Here is a 27,535-nt window from a genome sequence, read left to right as displayed (position 1 = left end):
GTTGAGAAATCCCATTGCCTCCTTTTGACCTTGAGGGTGCTCCGAGGTTGGGCTTGGCTTCGATCTCGTGACTCCAGTAGGGCTGGTTCGGCCTGTAATACTCTTGTCATCTGCAGACTCCCGGGGCAGCACCACTTCCGGTTTCCCTCCCAGGAATACTTCAGCTCAGGTACTCAGGTGCATGAACAAGACAGATTAACCCTTTGTTCATTCAGGCAGCTGTGTCCTCATTCCAGAGACACTCAGCACCAGGGTGAATCTGCCATGGTGCTGGATGCATAACACAGAGATGAGCAGGTGTGTTGTCAGGTGTCAGAGCCTGCAATGGGTGCATCATGCTGTTAGATTACAGGACAGAAGCAGGGTAACTGTGTGCTGAGTCATGGAATGCCTTCTAGAGGAGGTGATGTGGGAACCAAGTCTTGGTGAATAGGGACCATTACCTGTACAGGAGGAAGAGAGAGAGGAGCCTCCACAGGGTGCGTGTACAGTGCTATGGAGGAGCCCGGTGTCTGGTGACAGTGGCTGAGGGCTGTGCTAGAGCAGGAGCATGGATGGGGAGGGGAGAGATGAAGCTGGAAGCATTGCCAGTCTTGAGCAGCTCGTAAATCACCAGTGTCTGTGTCACGTGGCGAACAACACAGCCCATGTGTGTTTCAGGAAGGGAAGTCAGGTCTCAGCGTGTGTGACAGATCAGGGGAGGGAAGACTGGAGGCGGAGAGACCATCCAGGAAGTTATCTTTGTTTTCTAGGCGAGCTGGTCCTACTTGAGTCTGGGTTGCAGTAGAAAGGAGGGAACTGCCATGAGCGAGGCAGGAGGATCTGGGTGGCATTTGGAGCTGGAAGCTGAAGGGAAGAGTAGAATTAAGGATGATCCCTGTAGTCTTGGGCTTGAGTGGTTGGAGCTGCTCCTGTCCGTGGAAATAGACATCAGAGGAGAAGGAGGGGCTTGAAGCCTCAGCCGTGGGAGACACGTGTGTGTGTGTGTGTGTGTGTGTGTGTGTGCAGACTGGCAGCTGCGTGAGTGCAAGCTGTAAATAAGTGGCTCAGGAGCCTTGAAAACAGGAGTCTGAGGCTGTGGAAGTCCAAGTACACGGGGATCACAGTAGCAGCGGGTGCACGTACAGGATTTCCTGGGGGGCCATGAGACCAGCGGAGATGCAGCTGTGGAGAGAGCCTGAGGGCAGGGACCGCGTCTGTGGGGAGTGGGGTGGGCAAGAGCAGAAGCCACAGTCAGAACAGAGGACCAGCTCAGACAGGGGGTAGGTGCTTGGGAGAAGAGAGAAATATCTAGAAGGAAGGGAGTGGACCACAGAGTGAAACTGTTCTGGGGAGGTTTGGGGGAGGTCGCTGGCAGCCCAGGGGAGAACACAGGCCTTGGACATGGGAGCATCATTGGCCTCTCACTTGGTGCTCCTTCCACCAGCCCCCAGGCCTTGGCACCCTTCTCTCTATTCATTCTCCGAGAGGCTTCCTCCACTCCCTAGCTGCACTCAGTTCTCCCCAGATAACATTGTTTGTCCGCGAAGCTCCTCGCAGCCTGCCGAACCCTGGCCCACACACTCAGCCCATCTAATGGCAGCTGCCCGGCCCCTTCCCTCATGCCCTGGTCCTGGTTTTCTAGCGCTGACCTTTCTTCTGCCCCCAGCTTCTCATTTCTCACCACCTGCTAGAGACTCTCCTGCTCATTCTGCTTGCCAGTTCCTTCTTCGGGTGTTTTTGCCTCTCTCGATGGTTCTTTTCTTCTAGGCACCCTCCAGTCACCTCCTCCCCTTCCTCCCTTCTCGTCTGCAATCTTCATTGCTGCCTTCCCGCCCGCATCCTCTTCGTATCCCTGTTCTTAGCTCCTGCAGATATTCTCCTGCTTGGCAACTCTCAGTGGCTCCTTCCCCCCCGCCGCCCCGTCATTTCAGACTCCTTAGTGTTTATGGTCCCCTGCAGCTCAGCTCTGAGTCTCCTCTGCAGCTCTCTCCTGTGTGTCCCCCAGCACTCTGGCTCAGCTGTCTGACTCACCATTCCCTAACCCAGTCCTTCGGCACCTCTGCCATGGACTTTCCTCAGGCAGTTTTGTCCTGTAGAACACATTCATGTTCATTCCCATCCAGTCCTGCCATGCACACCCCCACTTGGATAAATATTATCATTATTTTATCCTTAGTATTATTTTTTGGCTGCACTGTGAGACTTGTGGGATCTTAGCTCCCCAACCAGGGATCAAACCCATGCCTGCTGCAGTAGATGCATGGAGTCCTAACCACTGGACCACCAGGGCAGTCCCTAAAATTATTTTGAAATAGTTAAGATAGAAAGTTTGTAAGGAGTAATGTAAACATTTGTGGATCTACCACACAGTTGAAGAAATTTAGTGACCCCTCCACATCAGGGTTAGTCACATCTGAAAGTCGCCAATTCTCACCCTGAGTCATTCCACACACCCTTCTTTACAAATAGGAAGGAGGTATGGAGATGCACGGGAACACGAAGGAAGGGAGGCTTTGAAGCCTCCCATTGAAGCAGGTAACTCTTAGGACTGTTGGAGGTGTGAGCAGTGTGTTGTATGTACACAGGCCATTTTCTGACAGTGGGAAACAGTACGTTCTTCCTGGATTAAATTCAAGGAGACATTTGTCGTTAGGGTTTCCTCTAAAAGATAGGACCGCAGTGATTTTATTGTTTAGGCAGAGTATCAGCTACAGATTCATGAATACCATCCAAGAGCCTCTTTAAGGACAGAACACATGTTAACTTTTACTGGGTAAAAGTACTTCTGGGAGACTACCAAGACAGAGTCTGTTGACTTTGCTTTTTGTTGGTTTACCAGTATGCACACAGGACTTGGGGGGATCAAGGTGGATGGGCAGCGCTCATATCCATCATACTCAGCCTCTCAAATATCTGGTTCTGAAATGAGTGTTGGCCAGGTGTGAGGTATTGTGCCCCCGAGGATCTGGATATCTGGCAAGGGTGGCAGCAAGTAGGTTCCACAGTCTCTATAATTGGCTGCAATTGGAGCTGTAAATGTTGGGTGCCACCTGGAAGGGAGGCAAAGTTTACCTTCCATTGTGCACATTTCAAAGCCAGGCGTGTATTCCCTTGCAGAGAGAAGGCATAGCCACTTCATTACAAGCATGGACAAAAGGGTTCCTGTAGTATTTTTCTTTAAAAAAAAAAAAGTTGGAAACTTTTCAAGATTGTCCTTTTTCTGTTCCTTCTGTCTAATGGATTTGACACTTTTTTTCGTTTTAAAAGAGATGAAATAATGCTAAGAAAACTATAATAATAAAACGTTCTAGTGTGTTTGTATACAGTAGGAACGTCAATGGGAACATAGGATCCGAACTATAGTTGTTCTCTTAAACTTCAGTCTTAAATCATCTCTTTATTTTGCTGCTGCAAAAGGAATGAGGTTTTCAGGTTAAAACAGTCCCTGCTGATACCCCAAGTCCCCCTGTCCCTTGTTGCCATCCATTCTCAATTCGTTAGTCCTCAAGCTGGAGAGGCTGTGTACTACTGCACCATCCTGTTGCAAGTCACTCAGTGGATTTAAGGAATGAACTCCACTATGAGTTTGCACTTTCACACCCTAGAAAGGGGCTTGTGGCTGCTTTGGCAGTTCTCTCCATCTCAGATCGACATATCACATCCCCCACCACCTCAGTGATGGACCCCTCTGAGCTCCTTTGCTGACCGCATCTCGTGCTCTGTTGCAAAGTTAAAAGTTGTCTTCCCTAGCTCCCATAAATCTCCCTCATCACCTGTCATCAGCTCTCACCTGTCCTTTGCACCTCCTCCCCATCTCCGAGGAAGGAACAGGAGGTCTTGTTTTACAAAGTGAGCCTTCCTCCTTCTAGTCTCTCTGGCGCCATGGTGCCCCACGGTCGGTGTCTTCCACGCATGGTTTTCATTGGCTCCCCAACCCGCAGACCTGCTCAAGTCTCTGCTTTAAAACAACTTGCCTCCCTGCTACCCCAATAGTATGATCCTCTTTCTGCCCCTTCCTTGCTAGACTTTTTAAAGAATGAGTCCCTACGTGCTGCTTCTGCTTCAATATTAGGAACTCCTTCACCTCTTGGTCTGGCCCATGCTTCATGTTGAAGCTCCTCTTTTCTTGCTCAGATCTGCAGACCCTGGTGGACTCTTTGCTCTTCACCTTCTCTGCAGTGAGAAGTCTGTAGTGTGTTGGTTAATTCCACCTTCTTTGTCCTTTTCTGCATGCGTCCTTGACTCCTCTCTCACTTCTGCCTTTTGCCTTTATTGCAGTTCATTTCTCCTTCCTACCCCCTAACTGTATTTCCCAAGTTCTGTCCTCATCGTCTTCTTTCTCACTTGTCAGTTGCTTTCCAACTCGATAGTGCCAGAACTGATCTTTCATTCTTTATTCACTGCTTGAGAGCCTGCTGTGTGACAGACTTGAGAAGGATTGAAGAAGTCAACATGGAGATTGGATTAAGGCTAATGGAGAAGGAGATGTGAAGGATGACCAGTAGGTTTCCAGCTTTCATCACAGGGTGGATGGAGTGCCAGCCATTGACAGAGGAAGGTGTAGTTTGGAGAGAGAAACATTGTGTGCTTTAGTTCTGGGCATTTGGAGTTTGAGGGGCCTTTGGGATTTTCCACTTAGGCATTTCTGGCTGCCTCCTGGATATCTGTACTTGATTATCAGTCAAACTCCCTGTGTTTAGATGCTTAAACCCAGTGTGCCTAAAATTGACAGTGTTGATCTTTCAGCCCCACCCCTGTGCCCTTCCCATCCTTGGTGAGACCACCATTGTCCCAGACACGCGGGCCTGCTCTGTGATCCGTCCCTCTCACTCGTCTCTTCCTCTTGCTTTCCAGCTCGGTTGCTCTTTGCTCTCAGATCCTCATGGCGATCATGTCACTTGCACAGCATTAGCCAGTGGCAGCATTGGCAGCATTACCTTCCAAGATTGCAGGGCACGGGCATCCCCACCCTTGGCTTGTGCAGGGCGCTCAGGGCTGCTGGGTGCATCTGCATGCAGCAACATTCTGTCATTGCAGGCTGCTTCCCAGGACACATTTCCTGGATCCCAGTCACCCTGATCCAAGCTCTGGGATACTCCACAGGGGATTCCCCTGCCGCCCGATCTTAAGCCCAGCCCACTTGTTTTTGTTTTTTGTAAACATACTCCTAAGTATTTTATTCTTTTTGTTGCAATGGTGAATGGTATTGTTTCCTTAATTTCTCTTTCTGTTTTCTCATTGTTAATGTATAGGAATGCAAGGGATTTCTGTGTGTTAATTTTATATCCTGCAACTTTACTATATTCATTCATTAGCTCTAGTAATTTTCTGGTAGAGTCTTTAGGGTTTTCTATGTAGAGGATCATGTCATCTGCAAACTGAGAGTTTTATTTCTTCTTTTCCTATCTGGACTCCTTTTATTTCTTTTTCTGCTCTGATTGCTGTGGCCAACACTTCCAAAACTATGTTGAATAGTAGTGGTGAGAGTGGGCACCCTTGTCTAGTTCCTGACTTTAAGAGAAATGCTTTCAATTTTTCACCATTGAGGATAATGTTTGCTGTGGGTTTGTCATATATACCTTTTATTATGTTGAGGTATGTTCCTTCTATTCCTGCTTTCTGGAGAGTTTTTATCATAAATGGATGTTGAATTTTGTCAAAGGCTTTTTCTTCATCAAGATAATCATATGGTTTTTATCTTTCAATTTGTTAATGTGGTGTATTACATTGATTGATTTGCAGATATTAAAGAATCCTTGCATTCCTGGAATAAAGCCCACTTGGCCAAAGTTCTCACGCTTTCCCACATGCATAGCCACTGTCACCATGACCTGTTTTTGGAAGGCCGACCTTCACCTGCTTTTATTCCACCCTTTAAGGATTGTCTATAACTTTGCCATCACAGCAGGACCTTGCAGTGACCCAATCAGGAAGAAGTCGTCCTGCCATCTTGGACCTCTCATCCCACTTCATCTGGATTTTTAAAATGCCTCTTGGCACTTTATTGTTGTTCAGTTGCTCAGTCATGTCCAACTCTTTGTGATCCCATGGACTGCAGCATGCCAGCCTCCTCTGTCCTTTACTATTTCTCGGAGCTAGCTCAAACTCATGTCCATTGAGTCAGTGATGCCATCCAATCATCTCATCCTCTGTTGCCCCCTTCTCCTGCCTTCATTCTTTCTCAGCATCAGTTTTTTCCAACGAGTCAGTTCTTTGCATCAGGTGGCCAAAGTATTGGAGTTTCAGCTTCAACATCAGTCCTCCAATGAACACTCAGGACTGATCTCCTTTAGGGTGGACTGGTTTGATCTTCTTGCACTCCAAGGGACTCTCAAGAGTCTTCTCCAACATCACAGTTCAAAAGCATCAATTCTTCAGCACTCAGCTTTCTTTATTGGTCCAAGTCTCACATCCATACATGACTACTGGAAAAATCATAGCTTTGACTAGGTGGACCTTTGTAGGCAAAGTAATGTCTCTGCTTTTTAATACAGTGTCTAGGTTTGTTGGCACTTAAAACCTGGCATTTTGGCTGTTTGGATGCATGTGTCTCATTTCCCAGACTGGGCCCTGAGCTTTGTGAGGATGACACGTACATCTTCTTTCTCTCCATGGTCCCAAGCATCCAGTACAGTTTCTGTTAGTCAGTATGCACTTGAGAGAGAAGGCAAATAATTGCATCTTTTTAGACTGTTTGTTATGTGAACTTCTCAATTCGTTTAGATACTTACAGGTGGAGAGGAATAGAATTTAGAGTTAGAATGGACCTTTGAGAATCATTAAATATTTCATGATATTTGGATAGTGGTGACTCAGGTTTCTAGAGACTTAAGCTGATTTTCCTATTCCTAGATCTTCCAGTTGGGCCCGCTGGGTTATCTGATCTTGAACCTGTTATTCGGGGAGACCATGGTAGGTAGCCTCATTAGACTGTGTATGTCTTTGGTCAGGAGCTGGCTGGTTCTCCTCGGTGTTCAATTTTCTGCTTTGTGTTGGGTCAGGGTAATCAGAAGTGTAGAATTTTCTTGATACAGTGGCAAAGAACAGTAAGGTCTCACTTACTTCTAATGCTTCTGTCTTTTAAATTTGCATTCTTGCTTCCATCTTGATATTAGAATATCAGACTTTTATTTAGTGTCTGTCTGTGTTTTTTTGTAGGTACAAGTTGGATATTTAGGAATGCAGTTGAATAGACTGTATAAATTACATAACTCATAAATTTCAGTATAATCTAAGTGTAGTAATAGTGCTTGATAGTTTAATAACTACATGATATTGAGAAGAAAAAACATTATCATATGCAGTTACATATGTACATGGTTACTGAGAAGTGTCTTTTTTCTGTAAGCATTTAGAATTCAGTTATGGAGAGAGGGGTCTCACCCCATGGCACCAGCTGAAAAAATGCCTCCATTCCAAGAGGAAAGTCCTGTAGCAAGCCCTGTAGCTGCTTACTAGAGCACTGATTCACTGTTTTTGCATAGCACAGTTATGTCTTTCATATACTAGGATATTCTTTATAATAATAATGATAATAATAATAATAACTTCTTTTGTTATCTAGCTACCATGTGCCAGGCACCATGCCAGGTACTTTTAAGTCCATTATCTCTAATTATGTCTATTTTACAGGTAAATGTAGCTGAGAGATACAGTAACTTGCCAGAGTCATCCAGCTAATAAATGTTAAAAACTCAGATTTGACACTTCTTTTTGTCCAACTTTGGAGTTTGTGCTCTTTTCTCTACACCACACTAGCCATACCGTCACACTTTTTAAACTTTATTTTGAAATACAACCTCTCAAGAACTTGGAAGAAGAGTCCCTTGAGAGGTCCTAGGTACCTATCACTCAGCTTCTCCAGTAACTGTACTGCTTTATCCAACCCAGAACATACGGGGCATGATAACATTAACTAAGACTCTGACTGTGCTTGAATTTCATCGGGTTTTGCACACACTCGTTTTTGCCATGTTTTTGCATAGAGTTTGATGACATTTGATGCCATGTGTCAGTTCACGTTCCCACCACCAACAGTCAAAATATGCAGCTCCTCTGTGGATGCAGAACTCCTGTTATAGCCACGCCCTACTTCCCCTCAGCCCCAGTGGCCACTTCTCTGTTCTCTAGCACTGCAACTTTGTTGTGTCAAGAAAGATATGAATGGAACCATAGAGCACATGAACTTTTGAGAGTGGTTTTATCCAGTCAGCATGATGCCCTCAAGATTCTTCTAGGTGGTTGCATGTATCCGTAGTCATTCATTTTTGTAGCTGAGCAGTATTCCATGGCAAGAACACACCACACTCTTCGACTTTTTAAATTTCTAGAATACCCATGAGCGGTATTTATATTTTGTGAAGAAATGATTACTTTCTTGTATTTTGTTTTAAAGAGATTTATGGTAAAAAGCAAAAATTCCCTTTATTTGTATTCCCCCACAAAGGACATCTTTTAAAGAACAAAGACTCAATAGGCAGCTTTTAAAATTTTTGTTATCAAAGTCATCTAACACAGCATTAAAGAAAATATTGGATTATTGAAAATTTCTGTAACCCTTTCTTTCTATCTTTGTCCATATGAATATATATTTTACATTTTTGGAGTCACAGTGTATTTTGTTTGCTGCTTTTTTCTACTTCAGGTTATTTTTCCATGTACCATAATTATTTTAGTGGCTTGTGCTCTTCCATCAAGTTGACTATAATGTTCTTTGTCCTGATGGTCACCTTTGGCTCCATCTTCACACATGTAGCTTTTCCTCCTGTTGCTCCATAGCTGTAAGATAATGTCAGAGGAGTGTCATTGTGGGCTCAAAGAGTAGGACCATTTTTATGGTTCTTTTAATGTATGTTCCAAGACCTTGCCTTGAATCTCAACCTTTCCCTGTAGTTAGCCAAAGTGTTTTAAAGCCTTGGTGATGACATCAGGCAATGGGAATACTTCACCTGTGTCCAGAGTTGTTGTCAGGACACTGCAGTCAAAGGCCCTGTTGTGGTTCCTGGTCCAGATGACATATTCTGAACATGGCAGCTGCTGTTTTCTTGGTGTGATGATCTTTGCGTGGTTTTACTGACATTATTCCATCTTTCATGCCAGCAGTCCTCTGGACCCCTTGTGTCCAGTATTGGGTAAGGAATGATGGAAAAGCATGGTATATACTCGGGCCCTCTTTTGGGAAAAACACCTGTGCCTAAGATACACACTGTTTCCGGATGCCTGGCTTCTAGTGAGGGAATACAGACGTGGAAGTTCATGGTGACGAGACTAGAAGCAAGTGGTGTAATAACATCCAAACTGAGTGCTGTAGAACCAAAGAGAAGGCAGTGGTCAACTCTGTGATCAGATGGGAAGCAGGGCATTGTTTGAGGTGATGCTGGCTGAGCCAGATCTGAAGCCAGGGGAGAGTGTTGGTAGTTGTGAAAGCCAGATCAGGTAGGGCAAAGAGCCCCTAGGCCTGACTGTACACAAAATATTTGGAGAACTGTGAAGGCATCTACTTACTTGCGGTGTAGAACGCTGTGGGACAGCAGCCCACAAAAACAGGCTGGGAGCCACATCCTGGGGCCCCCGAGTTGTGTACCTGTGAGTTTAGTCTTTATTCTGCAGGCAGTGCACAATGGCACATGTTTAGTGTAAGTCGCTCATTCGTGTCCAACTCTTTGTGACCCCATGGACCATAGCCCACCAGGCTCCTCTGTCCATGGAACGCTCCAGGCAAGAATACTGGAGTGGGTTGCCATTCTATTCTCCAGGGGATCTTCCCAACCCAGGGATTGAACCCACATCTCCTGCACTGCAGGCAGATTCTTTACCATATGAGCCACTATGGAAGCCCATATAGGGGATGCATTTTGGTTGCATAACTGACTATTCTGATGCTTGCTTTTTCCTGTGTGATCACTATCATATTTTTATTCATAAAAGGTGGTAAAAGGACCAAGGTAAAAATGCCTTGAAAGCACGTGGGTTTTTTAAAAGTATGTTTTTGATTGTTTAATTGTACTGACAGAAATATTGACTTGTGTCTTTTTGTCCATTACAGGATTCTGCTCTAATACTTGATGTTCCTCTGGGTGTGATCTCAAGAATTGAAAAAATGGGAGGCGCCACAAGTAGAGGAGAGAACTCCTATGGGCTAGATATTACTTGTAAAGTAAGAGATTCAGTACTTTCTTATGGGAAAAAAAGTCATGTTAGTGTTGAATGATAAGTAAAAAGTGAATGTATGTTTAAAAGAAAACTCAAAAACCTTTGTTCATCCAAGACCCTGGAGTGGTTCTCCCTTCATGATCAAGCGTTCCAGAATCTTCTAGGGAAAGAGTTCCTATGAAAGAAACCTGCTGTTGTCACCAAGCATGAGGACCTGAGCCATTCAGTTTTTGACCAGGTCTGCTCCTGGTATCCCTTTGTGTGATGTGTCTCCAGCCAGACACCTTCACACCTTGTCAGGCATGGGGAATGGCAAAGATTTAATGATAATAACGTTCAGTCAGCTATAATAGTAACTGTTTATTGAGCATCTCTGCCATTCTAAACACATGCTAGGGCCTTTGGAGTAAAGCCTCAGGGCAGCCTTCTGAGATGAACAGTGATGTCCCCATTTTATAGATGGGGAGCCTGAGGCTAAGAAGAGTTTGGTGACTTAGCTAAGATGACCCAACTGATGGCAGAGTTGGAATCCAAATCCAGTGAGATAATAATTTTGAAAACGACAGAATAAACCTTCTTGCCAGAAATCTTCCTTCTTGGGTATTCCATGTTAGAAGACTATAGTACCCAGTCCTAGAAAGATCTCGAAGGGGTTTGGAGGTCATCTGTTCAAGTGGTTCCCACAGATAGATATGCATGGGGGGCACCCGGGAAGCCCTCTTTGGGTTGACAAAGGCAAAGCTTTGGGTTCTACCTCAGATTCTACTGTGAGATAATTGGTGAAGGCTGTGTCCCAGAGGCTGGGACTCTTTCAAGTGTCTCTGCCCATCAGTCTAGTACAGGGATCAGTAAAGGGCCAGAAAACACATAGTTGAGGCTTTGTGGGCCAGTAAGATCTCTGTCATACATTCGTCATTGTATTTTATTTTTTTCAACACAATACAATGTCTTTTATTTTTACTTTTAAAATATAAAAAACAATCTTAGCTTGAAGACCACACCAAGACTGACCTGGGGTGAGGTGTGCTGACCCCTGGCCAGTCTGAGTCCTTCATTCTGTGGATGAGAAAGGAGGTGTTTGCTCAATGGGCTTCCCTGCCTACAGGTGCCTGAAGGAGCTGACGGAGGAGCCACAGCCCTGGCCCATGTCTCCTTTTCCTGGTCTTGTGCACTGTGGTTCTTAAAGCCAATCTCCTGTACCTTGTTTTGGATTTTGAAGATAATACATTTTTGTCTCCAGTTTGTAAAAGATCAAGACTAGTACACTGTATCAGAAAGTGAAGGATTGTGTCATAATGAGACTTGAACTGAAATGCTCCCTCAGTCTCCACCTTGGCAGCCTTTTGTTTATTTTGGTAGAATTCACCCTCCTTTAATACCTCATCTATAATCCTAGCTACTGTCTACCCTTTGGGGCCTAGAAATTGGGGGTTTACTTTTGAGGAAGGTTTTTCTCTTTTGCATAGGAGAATCTGTGGGGGGACAGTTGTTATATTACACCACTTCATGGAAAATGAGGTTGCTCTTCCTATGATTTCAAAGTGACTCTCATTCTAATCGAATTGAAAAAATCCTATTTGTTGCCTTGTCAGTGGGAAAAACTTGTATTTAAATATGAATCACCCAAATTAACAAGACAGAGCACACTCTTACCTTCTGACTGTGTATTGTAAGAACATGGGGCTGTGGAACAGGTTGGCAGGCATAATTCTCAAATGTTCCATATGTATATTTCATGGAATTAGTGTCAAGCCCAAAGACAGTGGCCTAGAACCATGTTGTAGCACAGCCTTTTAATTCTATTATCTCCCTGGAAACACAGGACATTGTGAGAGTCGAATTCCGTTTTCTCAGGAACAGACCTGAGGGTGACAGAAAGAGAATCTGCTCCAGTGGTACAGGGCTCGCCCCGTCTCCTGCAGGTCCCCTTTCATCTGCAGTCACTAACCACAGTCCCACCGTGCTGCTTTCTCAAAATGAGAACGTGGAACCCCTACAGATTGTCTCAACCAGGGCCGTACCTGGGGATTTCTGCTTACCAGTGGCAGCTTGCTCACGCTGGACAGAAGTCCCAGTGGTTGTCGTCTACAAACAAAAGAGATGGCAGCTCCAAAAATAGGAATTCTTACCCCCCAAGCCCATGCCAGCCCCTGCTAACAACTTGGAGTTTAAAAAACTAAAAAAACAGAGCCAGACCATCTCACCAGGGCTGTTGCAGTGGGCTGTGTTTACTCTGTTATCTCGAGGCTTGGCACAGCACCACGTGTCCCAGTTGCTGAACACCAAGTGTCTGATGGCCAGTCTTTTCTGCCACGTGGCTCTTCCACAGATGTCCTTCCCATCTGGGTCAGGCTCTAGGAGACCAGGTTGAAGTTACCCCTCAGTATATGCCCATAGTCCTGTTTGGTGACCAGCCCCCTGTGATTCACTTGCCTTTTCCACTTCAGTTTTCTCATTGGCAAGACAGGGTAGTGATTCTCCCTGTCCTTGAATTCCATCTGAATCAGATGGCCACACCAAGGCACTTAAATAAATCACTTGTGCTTTGGCACATTGAAAGTAGTGGTTTGAATCACTGATGGACCAGAATAAAGATTTACTTAGAAATGGTCTAGTTTCTGGTTGAGAGGTTAAGGGCATCATGTTATCATTGGAACCAAGACTGATGGGAAGAAGATCCTTCATGCATCTGTGAGCCCTTGGGATCCTCAGCTAGCCACTGCTGCACTTCAGGCTCCTTCTAAACCCCTTAAAAGCACATCATCTTATTGAAGTGATTTTTTTTTTCCTTTTATTTGACTAGTGCTTTGCATCATGAGACAACAACTGGTATCTCAATGTTCTTGGAAGAGGTGAATCAGTTTTGGGATGTTATAAATTTTGTTGTTGTTCAGTCACTAAGTTGTGTCCGACTCTTTGTGACCCCATGGACTGCAGCATGCCAGGCTCCTCTGTCTTCCACTATTAAGTTATGTGCTTTTAAAAACGAAAGCATGGACTCCTGGAGCTGGCGAGGCCCAGTAGATGCCATCCGTATAGAGAGATGGGTGTGGGGTCGTTGAAAGGTCTGAGAGCCTGGTTCCTTACATTCCCTTCACTGCCCCTTGCATTTGGGGATGTGTATAGCAAGGCTTTTGTCTCCTGCATGTTGAAGACTTAGGAAGCTTCAAGAGTGCTCTTGAGATAACAAGTGAAAAAGCACTTAGGAAAATATGAAGATGGTGACATCTGAGAGGGCAGGGGCTGGATCTGTCTCACTTCTGAAGTATTGAAAGGGCGTTGCAGAAGGTGGTGGCCATCACTCAGCCACAGAACCATGAGCAATTTAAGAGACAACCTCAAAAACTGCCAGCTAAAAAATGTGATAGAATGTTATATCTTTTGCTGTGTAATACAAACTGATTTTTAAGGGAGGTTATTTTACTTTACTTACTTTACTGAATTCAGTTTGAAAGAAGGTTTCCCTGCTTATTGATGAGATATGTATTGGAAACTATCTCTAAAATTTGGTTTTGAGCATTAGTTCTTAGTTCCTAGAAGCACGGTCATTCCTACTATGGTAGATCTTAAGGTGGTCTGTGAAAGTAAAATTCTGCTTGTATAGTCCTAAAGAAACTAGCTCTTTGTTTTCAGCCTTGTTCCTATTTGCTGATAGCAGATATTTTAGATCTTATACTTTTTATCTAAGTTATACCATATTGTTCCAATGAAATGTGATTTTCTTTAAACAAAAAAAGTAAAATTATATAACAAAAAAATATTATGTTACTTATATGTGAGCTTAAAATGCCAGTCATTTCCTAATTTTTAAAAAGGAGACCTTAAAAGCATGAGGGGAGAGGGAGAGAGCTTCTGTATTTTAATGACATGTTAGACAATTTTGAAATGATATTTTTGGCAGATACACATTTGATAAAAGTCGTATGAATAAAATTTTTATAGTTAAAATACCTCAGAAAGCAGTTAGATAGACACTGGAGTGATACACTAGGCAAGGTTTGGTTTTTCTTTTTAACAAATGAACTTTAACTCTGTCTTCTCTTTAACATGAGTTATAATCATAACGATGATGGGAATATTTTCAGGGGTTCTTAAAACCATATATTTCAAGATATGGTACAAAACAAAGTAATATTCTTAGTGGTCTAGCTTTGTTGCCTCTTCAGGTAAGTCGATCTTCTACCAGAATAGAAGGTTTTTTGCTAATGAACGTGACTCAGTTTGCAGACTGAACTGGCACATTTGTCCTTTGCCCCCAGGACTTGAGAAATCTGAGGTTTGCGCTGAAACAGGAGGGTCACAGCAGAAGAGACATGTTTGAGATCCTCACAAGATATGCCTTCCCACTGGCCCACAGTTTGGTAAGTTCCCAGGTTCTCCTCCTTTGCTTCCTCTGCTGCATTCCCCGGTGGGGGGTGTGTGCGAGGCTGTTTACCACAGAAACTTGACCTGTTCCCAGAGGGCACAAGCCTCTCCTCTGCCAGTCTATATGGGGTGGCTCAGTGCAAGTGACTCCTGCTACCCCCGAGCCTGCCCTCTACCTGGGCCAGCCCTCTTCCAAAGGCCAAAGGTGGCAAGGTGGCCACAGGCATGTCCGTGAAGTGCTGTGACATCACATCCCAGAGCTCATCGCCCTCAGCTTGGGAACTGAGAGTGAGGCGGGTCAGTCTTCTGTGGTTCCGGTTATACGTGGAAACAAGTGCTCTGAGCCCAAGGGCCATTGTACTTCTCAAATCCGGATTTGTGGTTTAGGCGCAGATTCTTTATTTTTAAGGACGGACACTTTAAATGTCATTTCATGGGGTTTGCTATATATTTGCAGGACAGACTTATTATGCATTTGTTGCTTACAACCTGTGACTTAGTGCATAACAAGTTTTGGGCCATGTATATCTAGAACTTTTCCTTCCTATTTAGCAGACTTAGTAATCTCACCTTGTTTTACTGCAGGACTGAAATAAGCTTTCCACGCATCTTGCTCTTCAAACCATCTTTCTTTGTATTCTGCCTTGATCTTGCCTTCTTTTTTTCTTTTTTCCTGGCTCGTGTCCTCTTAACGCCTCTTTCACCTCTGCTGCTTGAGGTTTTTGTTGTTGTTGTTGTTTTATTTGAAACTTAAATTTCAAAAGATTTATTGATTTTATTTTTGATAGTGTTCTCAGCATTTTCTCTAAATATCTTTTTAAAAAATTTTATTGAAGTTTAGTTGATTTAATAGTGTTGTGTTAATTTCTGCTGTAGAGCAAAGTGATTCAATTATATATATGTATATACACTTTTTCATATTCTTTTCCATTTTGGTTTATCACAGGATCCTCTGCTTGACTTTAAACAAACTTGAAGGCAAACATCTATCAAGGGGAGAGCAGGGGAATAATTCTTTAAATAAATATATGCCTTTATTTTAAGTATAGAATAAATAGTGCTCCAGCTAGACTGAAGGTGATGAAAGAGATCATTAAATAGAAGAACTGCTTTGTGATGGTACTCTTCTTCCTATGCCTATCTTTTATTTATTTGTTTTGGGGCAATAGGGACCTGAATTTTTTTTCTAGCAAGACATGGCTTCTTTCTTCCTGAATTTCATCAGCAGTTTTTCTGTCAAAGGAAATTCATGACTGATGGAAAGGGCAATTATACAAAGACTGGTGGTCTAGAGGGATCTGGAGTACACATTGTGAGTCATGTGTTGATTGGAGATTCAAATGTGATGCTTACAACAAATGTAATGATATCAAAGAGTTGAATCCACATTAAGCCTTTTCTCAGTTTTTGGTTTAATATGTGATTTAAAAGATATTTCAATATTAATATTTTTAAATGACTAAAATAAAATATTTAATGGGAATACATCTTTGGAATTACTGTGAAAGTGAGAATGTACATCTAATCCAGGAAAACTAATTGAGGGGATGGGTTCTGTCCTGGGTTTTGCCTATCTGGCCTTACATAATCAGGGATGTAAAGATGGTTCACACAGCAGGTGTGAAGGAGCTGAGGCCCCAGTCCATCTCCTGTGTGATCTTGCTCGATCAGTCATCTCCTTTCTCTGGGATTTTCTGTCTCCTTTTGGTTTTACTAGATGGTAAAGAATCCACCTACAATGCGGAAGACCTGGGTTTGATCCCTGGGTTGAGAAGCTACCCTGGAGAAGGGAACGGCTACCCACTCCAGTATTCTGGCCTGGAGAATTCCATGGACTGTATAGCCCATGGGATTGCAGAGTCAGACATGACTGAGCAACTTTCACTTCACTTCACTTCAGCCTTAAATTCGGGCTTCCCTGGTGGCTTACCTGTAAAAATCTGCCTGCAATGCAGAAGACCTGGGTTCAATCCCTGGATTGGGAAGATGCCCTGGAGAAGGGAACGGCTACCCACTCCAGTATTCTGGCCTAGAGAATTCCATGGACTGTTTCGCCCATGGGGTCGCAAAGAGTCTGACACGGCTGAGCAACTTTCACTTCACTTCATTTCACCCTAAAAACAGGTTAAAATGTTGAACCAGCTTTCCCCTAAACTACTGTCCCATTTCTCACTTCAGTCCGAACTTCTGGAAAGAACATTCTAGTCTCTCCAGATCTCTGGTTCATTCATTCCCCCAGACCATTCTAGTATCCAGTTTTATTGAAGGTACCTTATTGGAACTGAGACCTCTCTCTGGCTGAATCTAGTGACTCACTTCAGTCTTCATTGTGTTTGATCTCCCCCAAGCATTCAATAATTTGGACCACTCTCTTTTTGTGAGTCTTGGTTTCTGTGTTGCTGTACCATCCTGACTGTTCCTTCCTAGTGTCCACTGCCTCTGTTTTTTCCTTAAGTGTAGACATCTTGGTGTTGGTTTCCTATCAACCCTCTTCTCTTGTTACTCACTTTGCCTTGATGATTTTGTTTAATCCATAGCTTAAGCTGTCATCGCTATATGGGTAATTTCTAAATCGAGTCTTGACATTGGCCTTGAGTGAATCTAAATGAACCTCTCAAACACCTTCCTCTGGAAGTCTGTGAGAATCACAAGCTCACCATCTCCCTAACCTGTTTGCAGTTCACTAGACCTATTCTTCAGCCTACATATCCCTCAATTTGGATGATCCTCAGTTTCCAGGTTCAAGAACTTGAAGTCAACTGCCCTGCCCCAATAAGGCATAAAACTTATTTAATGTATTGAAGTATAGTTGATTTACAATGTTATATTTGTTTTAGGTATAAAATATAGTGATTTAGTATTTTTACCGATTATACTCCATTTTATTATTATAAATATTGGTTATATTTCTTGTGCTGTACATTACATCCTTGTATTTTATTTATGAAGTCAGCTTTCTCATTCCCCTGCCTTGCCTCCCTAGCTGCATCAATTCCAAATCCTGTAGGTTCCGCTTATTGTGTTAGTCGCTCAGTTGTGTCCGACTCTTTGAGACTCCATGGACTGTAGCCTGCCAGGCTCTTCTGTCCATGGAATTCTCCAGACAAGAATACTGGAGTGGGTAGCCATTCCTTTCTCCAGGGGATCTTCCTGACCCAGAGATTGAACCTGTGTCTCCTGCCTTGCAGGCAGGTTCTTTACCATCTGAGCCACGAGGGAAGAAGCCCAGGTTCTGCATGTTAGTAACTCTCGAATATTTCTTCCCATCTACCTGTGCTTCCCAACTTACTTCCCTTCCAACTTATCCTCCACAGTGCTGCTGTCTTTTTTTAAGTACTGTATGATCATGTCACTCTATGTCCCGCTCTTCACACAAAAAATGTTCAGTGACTTCCCATGGTTTATACCCTAGACTCCAAACAAATAGGATGGCCCTGTGCCCCTCTGGTATATATAGAACTTTCTCAACTCAGTCTTTGGTTTCCCCATCCCCTCTACCTGAGGTCCCCTCTACCTGAGTTCCCCTCATCTCTCTAGAGCCCATCCCTCACCATTTTGCTCAGTCCTAGATCCTTTCCCACACCATGCATGATCCCTGGTGGGAGTTCATCACAACTGTCACTTGTTTGGACTTTGTAGGTCCTGCTACTGGAGCACTTACCTCCCTCAGTCTGTCTTCTGTCATAATTATGTAGTAATTGCCCATCCCCCTCCTATTCTGTGAGCTTATTATGGCAGGATCAGCCTTTATCTATCTCTCTGCTGCTGCTGCTGCTGCTAAGTCACTTCAGTTGTGTCCAACTCTTTGAGACCCCGTAGACGGCAGCCCACCAGCCTCCCCGTCCCTAGGATTCTCCAGGCAAGAACACTGGAGTGGGTTGCCATTTCCTTCTCCAGTGCGTGAAAGTGAAAAGCAAACTACCAGGCTCCTCTGTCCATGGGATTTTCCAGGCAAGAGTACTGGAGTGGGGTGCCATTGCCTTCTCCGATCTCTCTCTCTAACTTCAGCATAATCACTTCTCCTTGGGAGATATACAATGACAGCTTTTTTAGTGAATACAGGTTTAGAAGAAAGTGAAGGAAAATTTCGTTCTATGGAGACACTTGGGCTGGATTTCTGGATATTGTGGGATATATCAGAGGATATAGGGGATATATCAGAGGATATAGGATTCTGGGTTGCTGTCGTTGGAGTGGTCTACAGAGGGGTGCTTTGCCTTATTTTTTGTGTCTGTGCTAGGCATCCCTACTTTTTTTTGTTTAGGAAGACAATAAAGTGAAAAACTGGAGGAAAAAATGGGAACCGAATGGCTCATACAAAGTTGTGGAAAATTACATTCTCTTAAGTTTTAACCACTCAAAGTCATCTTAAAAAAGAAAAACTGTTCACCAAAACAATACAAAATACAGATAAAAACAGATCAGCTATTGACATAGCTTTTGGAATATTAGCCCCTGCTATTCCATTCAATGTGTGCAGGTATTTCATCAGTCAAATTCATTTCAGGGTAGTGTGTTGGGTGGTGTGGGGGGAGCCATGAAGGTGGATGACAAGAAGTTGTAGTAGGATGAATGAGACCTGGTTACATTTGGGGATGTGACAGAAGTGATGTGACAAACGTGTATGGCTCTGATACAGGTTGGTCGATAGCCAGTGCCATGAGAGGCCAGGGAAGCCAGCTGCGGATTCCCAGGAAGAAGGGAACAGGTCCAGCTGGAAAAGCCTGCGTGGAATTGATAGTCATTTGGGTTGGGCCTTGAGGATGGTTGTCATTTCCTGTGGACGAGGATGGTGGAGGAGGTGGTTTTTTAGGCAGAGGTAAGATCCTGACCCTCAGCACTAGGGAGGGTAAGTTGGCAACATGGAGAGTGTGTATTAGGGTCGCCAGAAAGCATGGGATGGGAGGAGGGGGCACGAGCTGGGTGCATCAGGTGGAGGGATCTGCTGACTCAGGAGCTTGTACCTTGGGAAGTAGTGGAGACTTAGTGAAGGTTTTGAAATAAATGAAGCCGGGAGTGGGGTCGGAGGGAGGACCAAGCGAGACGCTGGTGGTGCAGGTGGAGACCACATGCTTGGGCGATAGTTTGATCTCAGAGAACGGGGAGGAAGGCTGAGTCATCCTTCCTTCTGAGGTCTGCGGTCTGAGGGATAGCAGGGCAGGGAAGTAAAAAACGGATTTCATTTGAGGAAGGAGGGATGGGGAATTCTGTTTTGCTCGCAGGGCCAGATAGCACCTTTTGACAAGAGTTTCCAGTAGCAATTGCAGGCCCACCTCTCAGAAGACAGTCCAGAGGTATAGACCTGGAATCGTGGTGCTCCATCAGTTTGGAGTCATGGATTCTTTTGGGAACATGGTGCAAGTTAGGGTTTCTCCTCCACTGACAGACACACTTAGGTACAAAACTGGATGTAAAATTTTAGGGGACTTGGAGCCCCTGGGAAGCTCACCTGTAGGTCCTGGGTTGAGGAGCTCTGGTGTGTACCAGAGAAGCCAGCAAGGTGAATGAGGAGGTGATGAGGAGAGCCTGCAGGTTGGGGTCTGTGGAAGCCAAAGGCAGAGCGAGCTCTGAGAAGGTGGTGATGAGTATGTGAAGTTGTGGGGGTGGGGAGGACACTCAGGAAGAGGTCCTTAGGGACTGGACCCCCTGACTGTGGACTGCTTGAGCCTGGGACACTCTTTCCTCATCCTGCCTCCCCAGTGTCCAGTATAGGCATACACTGGTTGAACTTTTTTGAATCGCAGGAGGTGGTCTGAGTGGTGGGGATGGGAGCCAGTTGATGGAGGTTTAAAGAGAGAGCAAGGGGTGTTTCAAAACACAAAGTAATGGTAGCAGTCAGCTGGAGGGAAGATGTGTTTCCCTGAGAATCCCAAATAAGTGAATGAAGATGGTGGGCAGGGGAAGCAAGAGAGAAGAGGGTTCCTTTCCTGAGCAGGAAATGGGGTGGGGTGGGGGCATGGGGTGAAGCCCATTTTGCAGGGCAGGTTGGGAAAGGAGAAGGGACGATTATTCCTCTGAGACTGGAGGGGAAGAAAAGTTTCCAAACTGCCACAGTGGGGAATGCGAGAGTGTGCCAGAAAGGGATTTCCTGGAAGTGTAATCTAAGCCTGATTGCATGGAACAATACAAAGGCCCCTGTTTGAAAAATAGCACTTTGTTAATATTACTGAAACTGTTAAAGCAGCTGCAGATTATCTCAGTGATTGTTATTGGCACTGGCTGCCAGAAGTAACGTTGCAGTTGTGTTGGTGAAATGGTGTCTGGAGGCCAAGAGAGCTGGGTTCCAAATCGAGCCATGAGGCAAGCGGCGTGTGAGTGAGATTTTTTTCTTTCACACCGGCCCTGGCTCTCTTGCGTCCTTCCCCATTAGTATTTTCACCACTCAGTGTGTTCAGTTGGGACTGAAACTTTGAATTGACCTTGGAGCCGTTTAGCCACACACAGTGGATCCCAAACCATTACCTTGATTGGTTCTATATTAAGTCAATCCATTAAGACTTGAAAATTGTTTAGATTGCACTTTCTATTTGAACTGGAACATTTATTTTCTTGTTTTATTTTTGCTTTGCTTTTCAAACAGTAGAAATTGTACCATTTTCTCAAACGACATGGCAAGTCAACACTAGTTCTAAGGAAATGATACATTTTTATGATAAGAAATGTGACAATGCCTCTGATATCATGGTTGTTTTCTAAAGGCCGGTGTACATATGAACAGAGCCTGATACTGCTACAGAAAAATAGTTTAATTGTTGGAATGGTATGTTCAATGCCTAAGATCCTCTTTCATTGATTTCCTTTATTGTTTGCTCATTTTTTTACTCAGATGGAATCATCAGAGATAATACAAATTTTAGATTTAGATGGTAGTTTTTCTTTTTTAAACTCTGAATCCCAATCTGTTATTGAGGCATGAAAATATTAAGAGCATCTCTTATCTGTTATTTGTGTGTGTCTGGATCATGGTATAAAGTCTTTCGCTTTCTGTTAATCATAGTCTAGGACGTTTGATAATGATAGCATATGTAGAATAAAGTGCATTTTAAGTTCATTTATGCACTAATACATTTGCTTAAATGTATCTTTAGGTCTGTGTGGATTTTCTTGACATTTGTTTAAATGAAAGGCTTGAGTGTATGATTAAACTCATGGTCTGTAGATTCACATGAGAGAAATGTAGAGCTAGAAGAAATGGAGCCTGAGACCCAGCTGCCAGGCTCCCAGTGGCCTGGATTGGGGAGGCTCAGTGGCAGGAGTCATTTGCAGGTCCCTTCTGCAAGGTGGTTGCCAGCATGGGGCCCAGGCATCCAGAGGTCTGTGTCTGAATCCAATTCAGTCCCTTACCTGCTTCGCAACTTTGAAAATCATGTAATATTTCTGTGCTTCAGTATTTTCATCTCCAATAGGGATAATAACAGTCTCCACCCCACAGGGGTTTTGTGAGGATTAAATGAAAAGTACTTACAAGAGCTCCTGGCACGCAGTAAGTGCCCAATAAATGTCAGTGCTTCTGTTCTTAGCGCCCCGTGTTTCCCAGCAGGTGGAGAGAATAAGGATGAAAACTCTGACCCACTCTTCCCAAGAATATGAGAAAAGTCATTGTGATCATATGTGGGACACTTTAAGTCCTTTAAAAAAAGATGCTCCACAGGTAACAGTTAGTAGTCTCATTAACCAACTGAGGCTTGTACCTTGCCAAAGGATTAGTTGAAAGTCTTCTATTTGAGAGTGTGAAAGCCAAAAAGCATCTTAAGTAGAAGTGGGAATGTATGGGCAGCGGTGCCAGGTAATACACAGAGCTCTTCAGAAGCTGTTTTCTGTTCTTTCCACCTGTGACCCTGCTTGCGGAGTAACATGGCTCACTCAGGTTTGTGTCTCTGCACTTGCCCCTTTTCTGGATTCGGCTCTATGGTATCGCCATATTTCCTACTTTTTGTTCTTCTGTGAGCTGATTGTCAGTCAGAGACTTGCAAAGTCTTCTGGTGTTTGCTTTAGTAAATTTGACCATCTTCTGGGCCCAGGGGAGAAGATCCACTGGCTCTGACCCCAGGAGAGATGCTGCGGGTTCCAAGGCCTTTTCTGTGGAGAGCAGTGAGCAGGGCGCTTGTCTTTCTTCCTGGCTTCACTGAACCCCAGCCTGCCCTTCCATGTGGTCCTGAGCAGTGCCATTTCCCCTTGTGTTCTCATGGCACTTCTCATGGTGCTTGCCTACCAAAATAATTCCATAAAGGATACGACACGGGGCTGGGAGGATACACCTCTTTTTTGACCCTCCGAACTGAGAATGAATGACCTGGGGTACTTTTTCTGTGCTTTGAGGTTGTAAAGCAGACTGAAATGGAGCGGACTCTTCCTTTCTAGGCTGATTACAGATTTAATAGCCAACAACCAGAAGCTCATTTTCACCCGGGAATTGAATGAGAAGCTACACATGTGCACTCGCCTCTCAGCCTGGATGCGGCCTGACACCAAAGGGTGGCTTAGTTCTCCATCTCTTTTTCTGACCAGGACATTTTTTTTTCTTAAATAAACAGTAAACTTGGCTCATAGAGGGTCTAATCATGCTTTTAAAGCTCCTCCCTTCCTGCCTCCTGCAAGACTTGGCCCTCTGTCTTTTTTCTGTCTCTCTCCGCTGCCCTCTCCCCTGGTCTTGAGACATGCCCGGCCACCCTCCCAGCGCCCATCTCTGGGGACTGTGGTCCCAGCTGGACTGTCCCCCCCTTCCCCATGCCGCCCTCCATGTCCAGAAGCACAGCGCTCACCACTGGTCCTCACATCCTCCCTTCAACTCCCTGCCTTGCAACTTGGGGGAACTGTTGGGTTTTTTGGGGGAGGGAGGGTTGTTTTCTTTTAATTAATTTATTTTTAATTGGAGGATAATTGCTTTAAATGCCATGTTGAGACAGTATGGTACTGGCACAAAGACAGAAACATAGATCAATGGAACAAAATAGAAAGCCCAGAGACAAATCCATGCACCTATGGACATCCTATCTTTGACAAAGGAGGCAAGAATATACAATGGAGAAAAGACAATCTCTTTAAAAAGTGGTGCTGGGAAAACTGGTCAACCACTTGTAAAAGAATGAAACTAGAACACTTTCTAATGCCATACACAAAAATAAACTCAAAATGTTTTAAAGATATAAATGTAAAACCAGAAACTATAAAACTCCTAGAGGAAAGCATAGGCAAAACACTCTCTGACATAAATCATAGCAGGATCATCTATGACCCACCTCCTTGAATAATGGAAATAAAAGCAAAAATAAACAAATGGGACCTAATTAAACTTAAAAGCTTTTTCACAATGAAGGAAACTATAAGCAAGGTGAAAAGACAGCCTTCAGAATGGGAGAAAATAATAGCAAACGAAGCAATTGACAAAGAATTAATCTCAAAAATATACAAGCAACTCCTGCAGCTCAATTCCAGGAAAATAAGTGACCCAATCAAAAAATGGAATGTATGACAAAACCCACTGAAAAATAAAAAATTAAAAAAAAAAAATGGGCCAAAGAACTAAATAGACAGTTCTCCAAAGAAGACATACAGATGGCTAACAAACACATGAAAAGATGCTCAACATCACTCATTATCAGAGAAATGCAAGTCAAAACCACAGTGAGGTTCCATCTCACGCCGGTCAGAATGGCTACTATCAAAAAGTCTACAAACAATAAATGCTGGAGAGGGGGCAGAGAAAAGGGAACCCTGTTACACTGTTGGTGGGAATGCAAACCAGTACAGCCGCTATGGAGAACAGTGTGGAGATTCCTTAAAAAACTGGAAATAGAACTACCATAAGACCAAGCAATCCCACCACTGGGCATACACACCAAGGAAATCAGAATTGAAAGAGACACGTGTACACTGATGTTCATCGCAGCACTGTTTACAATAACCAGGACATGGAAGCAACCTAGATGTCCATCAGCAGACGAATGGATAAGAAAACAGTGGTACATATACACAATGGAATATTACTCAGCTATTAAAAAGAATGCATTTGAATCAATTCTAATGAGGTAGATGAAACTGGAGCCTATTATACAGAGCGAAGTAAGCCAGAAAAAAAAAAAACAAACACCAATACAGTATATTAACGCATATATATGGAATTTAGAAATATGGTAACGATGACTCTATATGCAAGACAGCAAAAGAGACACAGGTGTAAAGAACAGTCTGTTGGACTCTGTGGGAGAAGGCGAGGGTGGGATAATTTGAGAGAATAGCATTGAAACATGTATATTATCATATGTGAAATAGATTGCCAGTCCAGGTTCGATGCATGAGACAGGGTGCTCAGGGCTGGTGTACTGGGACCACCCTGAGGGATGGGATGCGGAGGGAGGTGGGAGGGAGGGTCAGGAAGGGGAACACATGTATACCCATGGCTGATTCATGTGAATGTATGGCAAAAACCACCACAATATTGTAATTAGGCTCCAATTTAAAAAAAAAAAATGTAAAAAAAATGCCGTGTTGGTTTCCAGCATACATCAACATGAGTCAGCCATAGGTATACATATATCCCCTCCATCTTGAACCTCCCTCCCACCTCCTACCACATCCCACCCCTCTAGGTTGTCACAGAGCCCTGGTTTGAGTTCCCTGAGCCATACAGCGAATTCCTACTGGCTATCTTACATTTGGTAATGTTTATGTTTTGATGCTACTCTCTCCAGTTGTCCCTCCCTCTCCTTTCCCCACTGTGCCCACAAGTTCTCTATGTCTGCATCTCCATTGCTGCCCTACAAATAAGTTCATCAAAACTGTTGTTTTGAAAGTGATTCCAGGCCCTACAAGTTCTCCTAATTGATAGTCTGTAAGACCTTGACCTCTTCCACTGCACCATCATTCAAAGTTTTTGTGGGGGTTTTTTTTTTTTTAAATTGAATAGCTGCAATAGATGTTTATAAAATACCCACCAGATGTCCCAAGTTAGAATTTTTTTTTTATTTTTTATTTTTCAGTGGGTTTTGTCATACATTGATATGAATCAGCCATAGAGTTACACGTATTCCCCATCCCGGTCCCCCATCCCACCTCCCTCTCCACCCGATTCCTCTGGGTCTTCCCAGCCCACCAGGCCCGAGCACTTGACTCATGCATCCCACCTGGGCTGGTGGTCTGTTTCACCACAGATAATATACATGCTGTTCTTTCGAAACATCCCACCCTCACCTTCTCCCACAGAGTTCAAAAGTCTGTTCTGTACTTCTGCGTCTCTTTGACAGAGCATCCCTTTGTGTTGGGGCTGCTGGGTCTTCCACTTCATTCACCACCTTTCTCTTCAGCCAGGCCTGGTCTCCTGGCTTGTGGGGCCTACTTTCTTGGGCTGTTGGTGATGATTGCCTGTGGACTCATTCCTTGGGCCTTTATCTGTGGGAAGACTCCAGGGCCAGGACTGAAGGCAGTTTTACGTTTTCTTCTGCCAGGCATTTGGGGGACACTCCCAGCCTGGGGCACTCACAGATTAAATTCTCTGCAGGATGTTTTTGGGACCATGCAAGTTGTATGAGTTTTGGCAGCCCTGTGCTGTAGCCTCTCTTGCTCAGCACAGGTCACCTAGACAGGTAAGTTCCCTCTGAGTCTCAAGCACTTGTTTCCTGTTTGTCCTTGCCCTAAGGGTACAGTGTTATTGAAGGAAGTTTCCAATTTGACACCCATCTTGGCTAGCCCAGGGCATTACATCTTATCTCCTGGAGCCTGAGAGGCTATGGAAACCAGTTCTGCCTACTCTTCTTGTTCTCTGCATTCCATTCACAGTTTGGCTTGGGCTTCTGAGAGTTTCGTCTTCCCTTGTAGGCTCATGAGTGCATTTTAAAAAAGGGTTTCTGTTTTATCTAGCAGTTTTAGATGTTGTCAGCAGAAATATCAATTAGAGCATCTAGATCATCATGCTGGCGGACACCTCTCCTGTGGCTTCTGAGGTCTCAATCATCTGGCCCTCCTTTTCTAGTTCCTCGGCTTGCTTCTGGCGTCTAAATATGGGTTTTCTAGAAAAATCCATCCTTGCTCTGTGCTATCCCTGGTCTTTTTTGTTCTTGTGTTGACCAGCATTGCCTTCATGGCTTCGTGTTTCCCATTAGTTGCTCCGACTTCAGCTGATGCCTAAACCTTTGTTTAAAATTAATCTCTCATTTCCCCCTCAAGCTTACTTTGAGCTGCCAGTTTCTCTATTGCTGTCATTTCCTTCTCCCCGTCTTCCTCCTGCTCCAAAATCAAGGTCAGTGGGAGGTTTCCCTTTTCTGTAACATCTACTAAATCCATGTGTTCTTCGTCCCCAGCCCAACTTAGTTCAGGTTTCCATCTCTTCTGAGCTGTGGGGATGGTGCTTTTGCTGATTTTTGTACTTCTGTTTCTGATCCAGCCCACTCTACACGTGCTGTCTGTCAGGTTGCTGCCCCTAGGAGGCAGCTCAGACTATCTCACCCCTTCACCTCTGAAACTTCAGCCACTTATCCCTCCCTGTCAGTGTAAATGCAAACCTCTGTTCTGTCCACCATGCAGCCACATCTCTCCATGGTCTCCTGTTTTTCTATCCACCTGCGGGCTGGCTGCCAAACCAAGGTGTTTGCTGATGGCCTCGTGTTTTCTTCCATTTGTGACTTTTTTGTGGTCCTCACGGTTACCATGTCCAAAGTCGTCTTACCCTTCCAGTTGATCTGCCATGCCACTAGCACCCCTCCAGGCATGCCTGTCCAGAAGTAACCCTGGCATTCCCTGGCATCCCATGGCACTTTATCTGTACCTTTCAGGGCACTTAACCTGTTCCTCTTTATGTGAGCAGTAGCTGCTCCCTCCTCATCTCTCTCCTTCAGAGGATTTCTAACTCTTTAAAGACAGTAGTGGTGTCTAACTCTCCTTTTATCTACTTAATACCTTGTTCATAAGAGATGGTGGTGGTGGTGGTTTAGTCGCTAAATTGTGTCCAACTCTTACGATCCCATGGACTGTAGCCTGTCAGGCTCTTCTGTCCATGGGATTCTCCAGGCAATAATACTGGAGTGGGTTGCCATTTCCTTCT

General features: G+C 44.2%; 1 protein-coding gene across 3 annotated transcripts in view; it reads left to right on the top strand.

The window, feature by feature from the left end:
* Nucleotides 1-27,535, top strand: part of MTM1 (myotubularin 1) — a 91,236-nt gene that overhangs the window by 30,439 nt on the left and 33,262 nt on the right. For all 3 annotated transcript variants that reach the window (XM_065916163.1, XM_065916162.1, XM_065916161.1), the window contains 2 exons: nt 10,028-10,138; nt 14,394-14,495. In XM_065916163.1, the coding sequence (XP_065772235.1) occupies nt 10,028-10,138; nt 14,394-14,495 (213 nt within the window). The remainder of the gene's footprint in view (nt 1-10,027; nt 10,139-14,393; nt 14,496-27,535) is intronic.

The sequence above is a fragment of the Muntiacus reevesi genome, chromosome X (assembly GCF_963930625.1).
Source record: "Muntiacus reevesi chromosome X, mMunRee1.1, whole genome shotgun sequence".
NCBI classification, from domain to species: domain Eukaryota; kingdom Metazoa; phylum Chordata; class Mammalia; order Artiodactyla; family Cervidae; genus Muntiacus; species Muntiacus reevesi.
The sequence above is the reverse complement of the archived record's forward strand: the minus strand, read 5'-3'. Positions and strand labels throughout refer to the sequence as shown.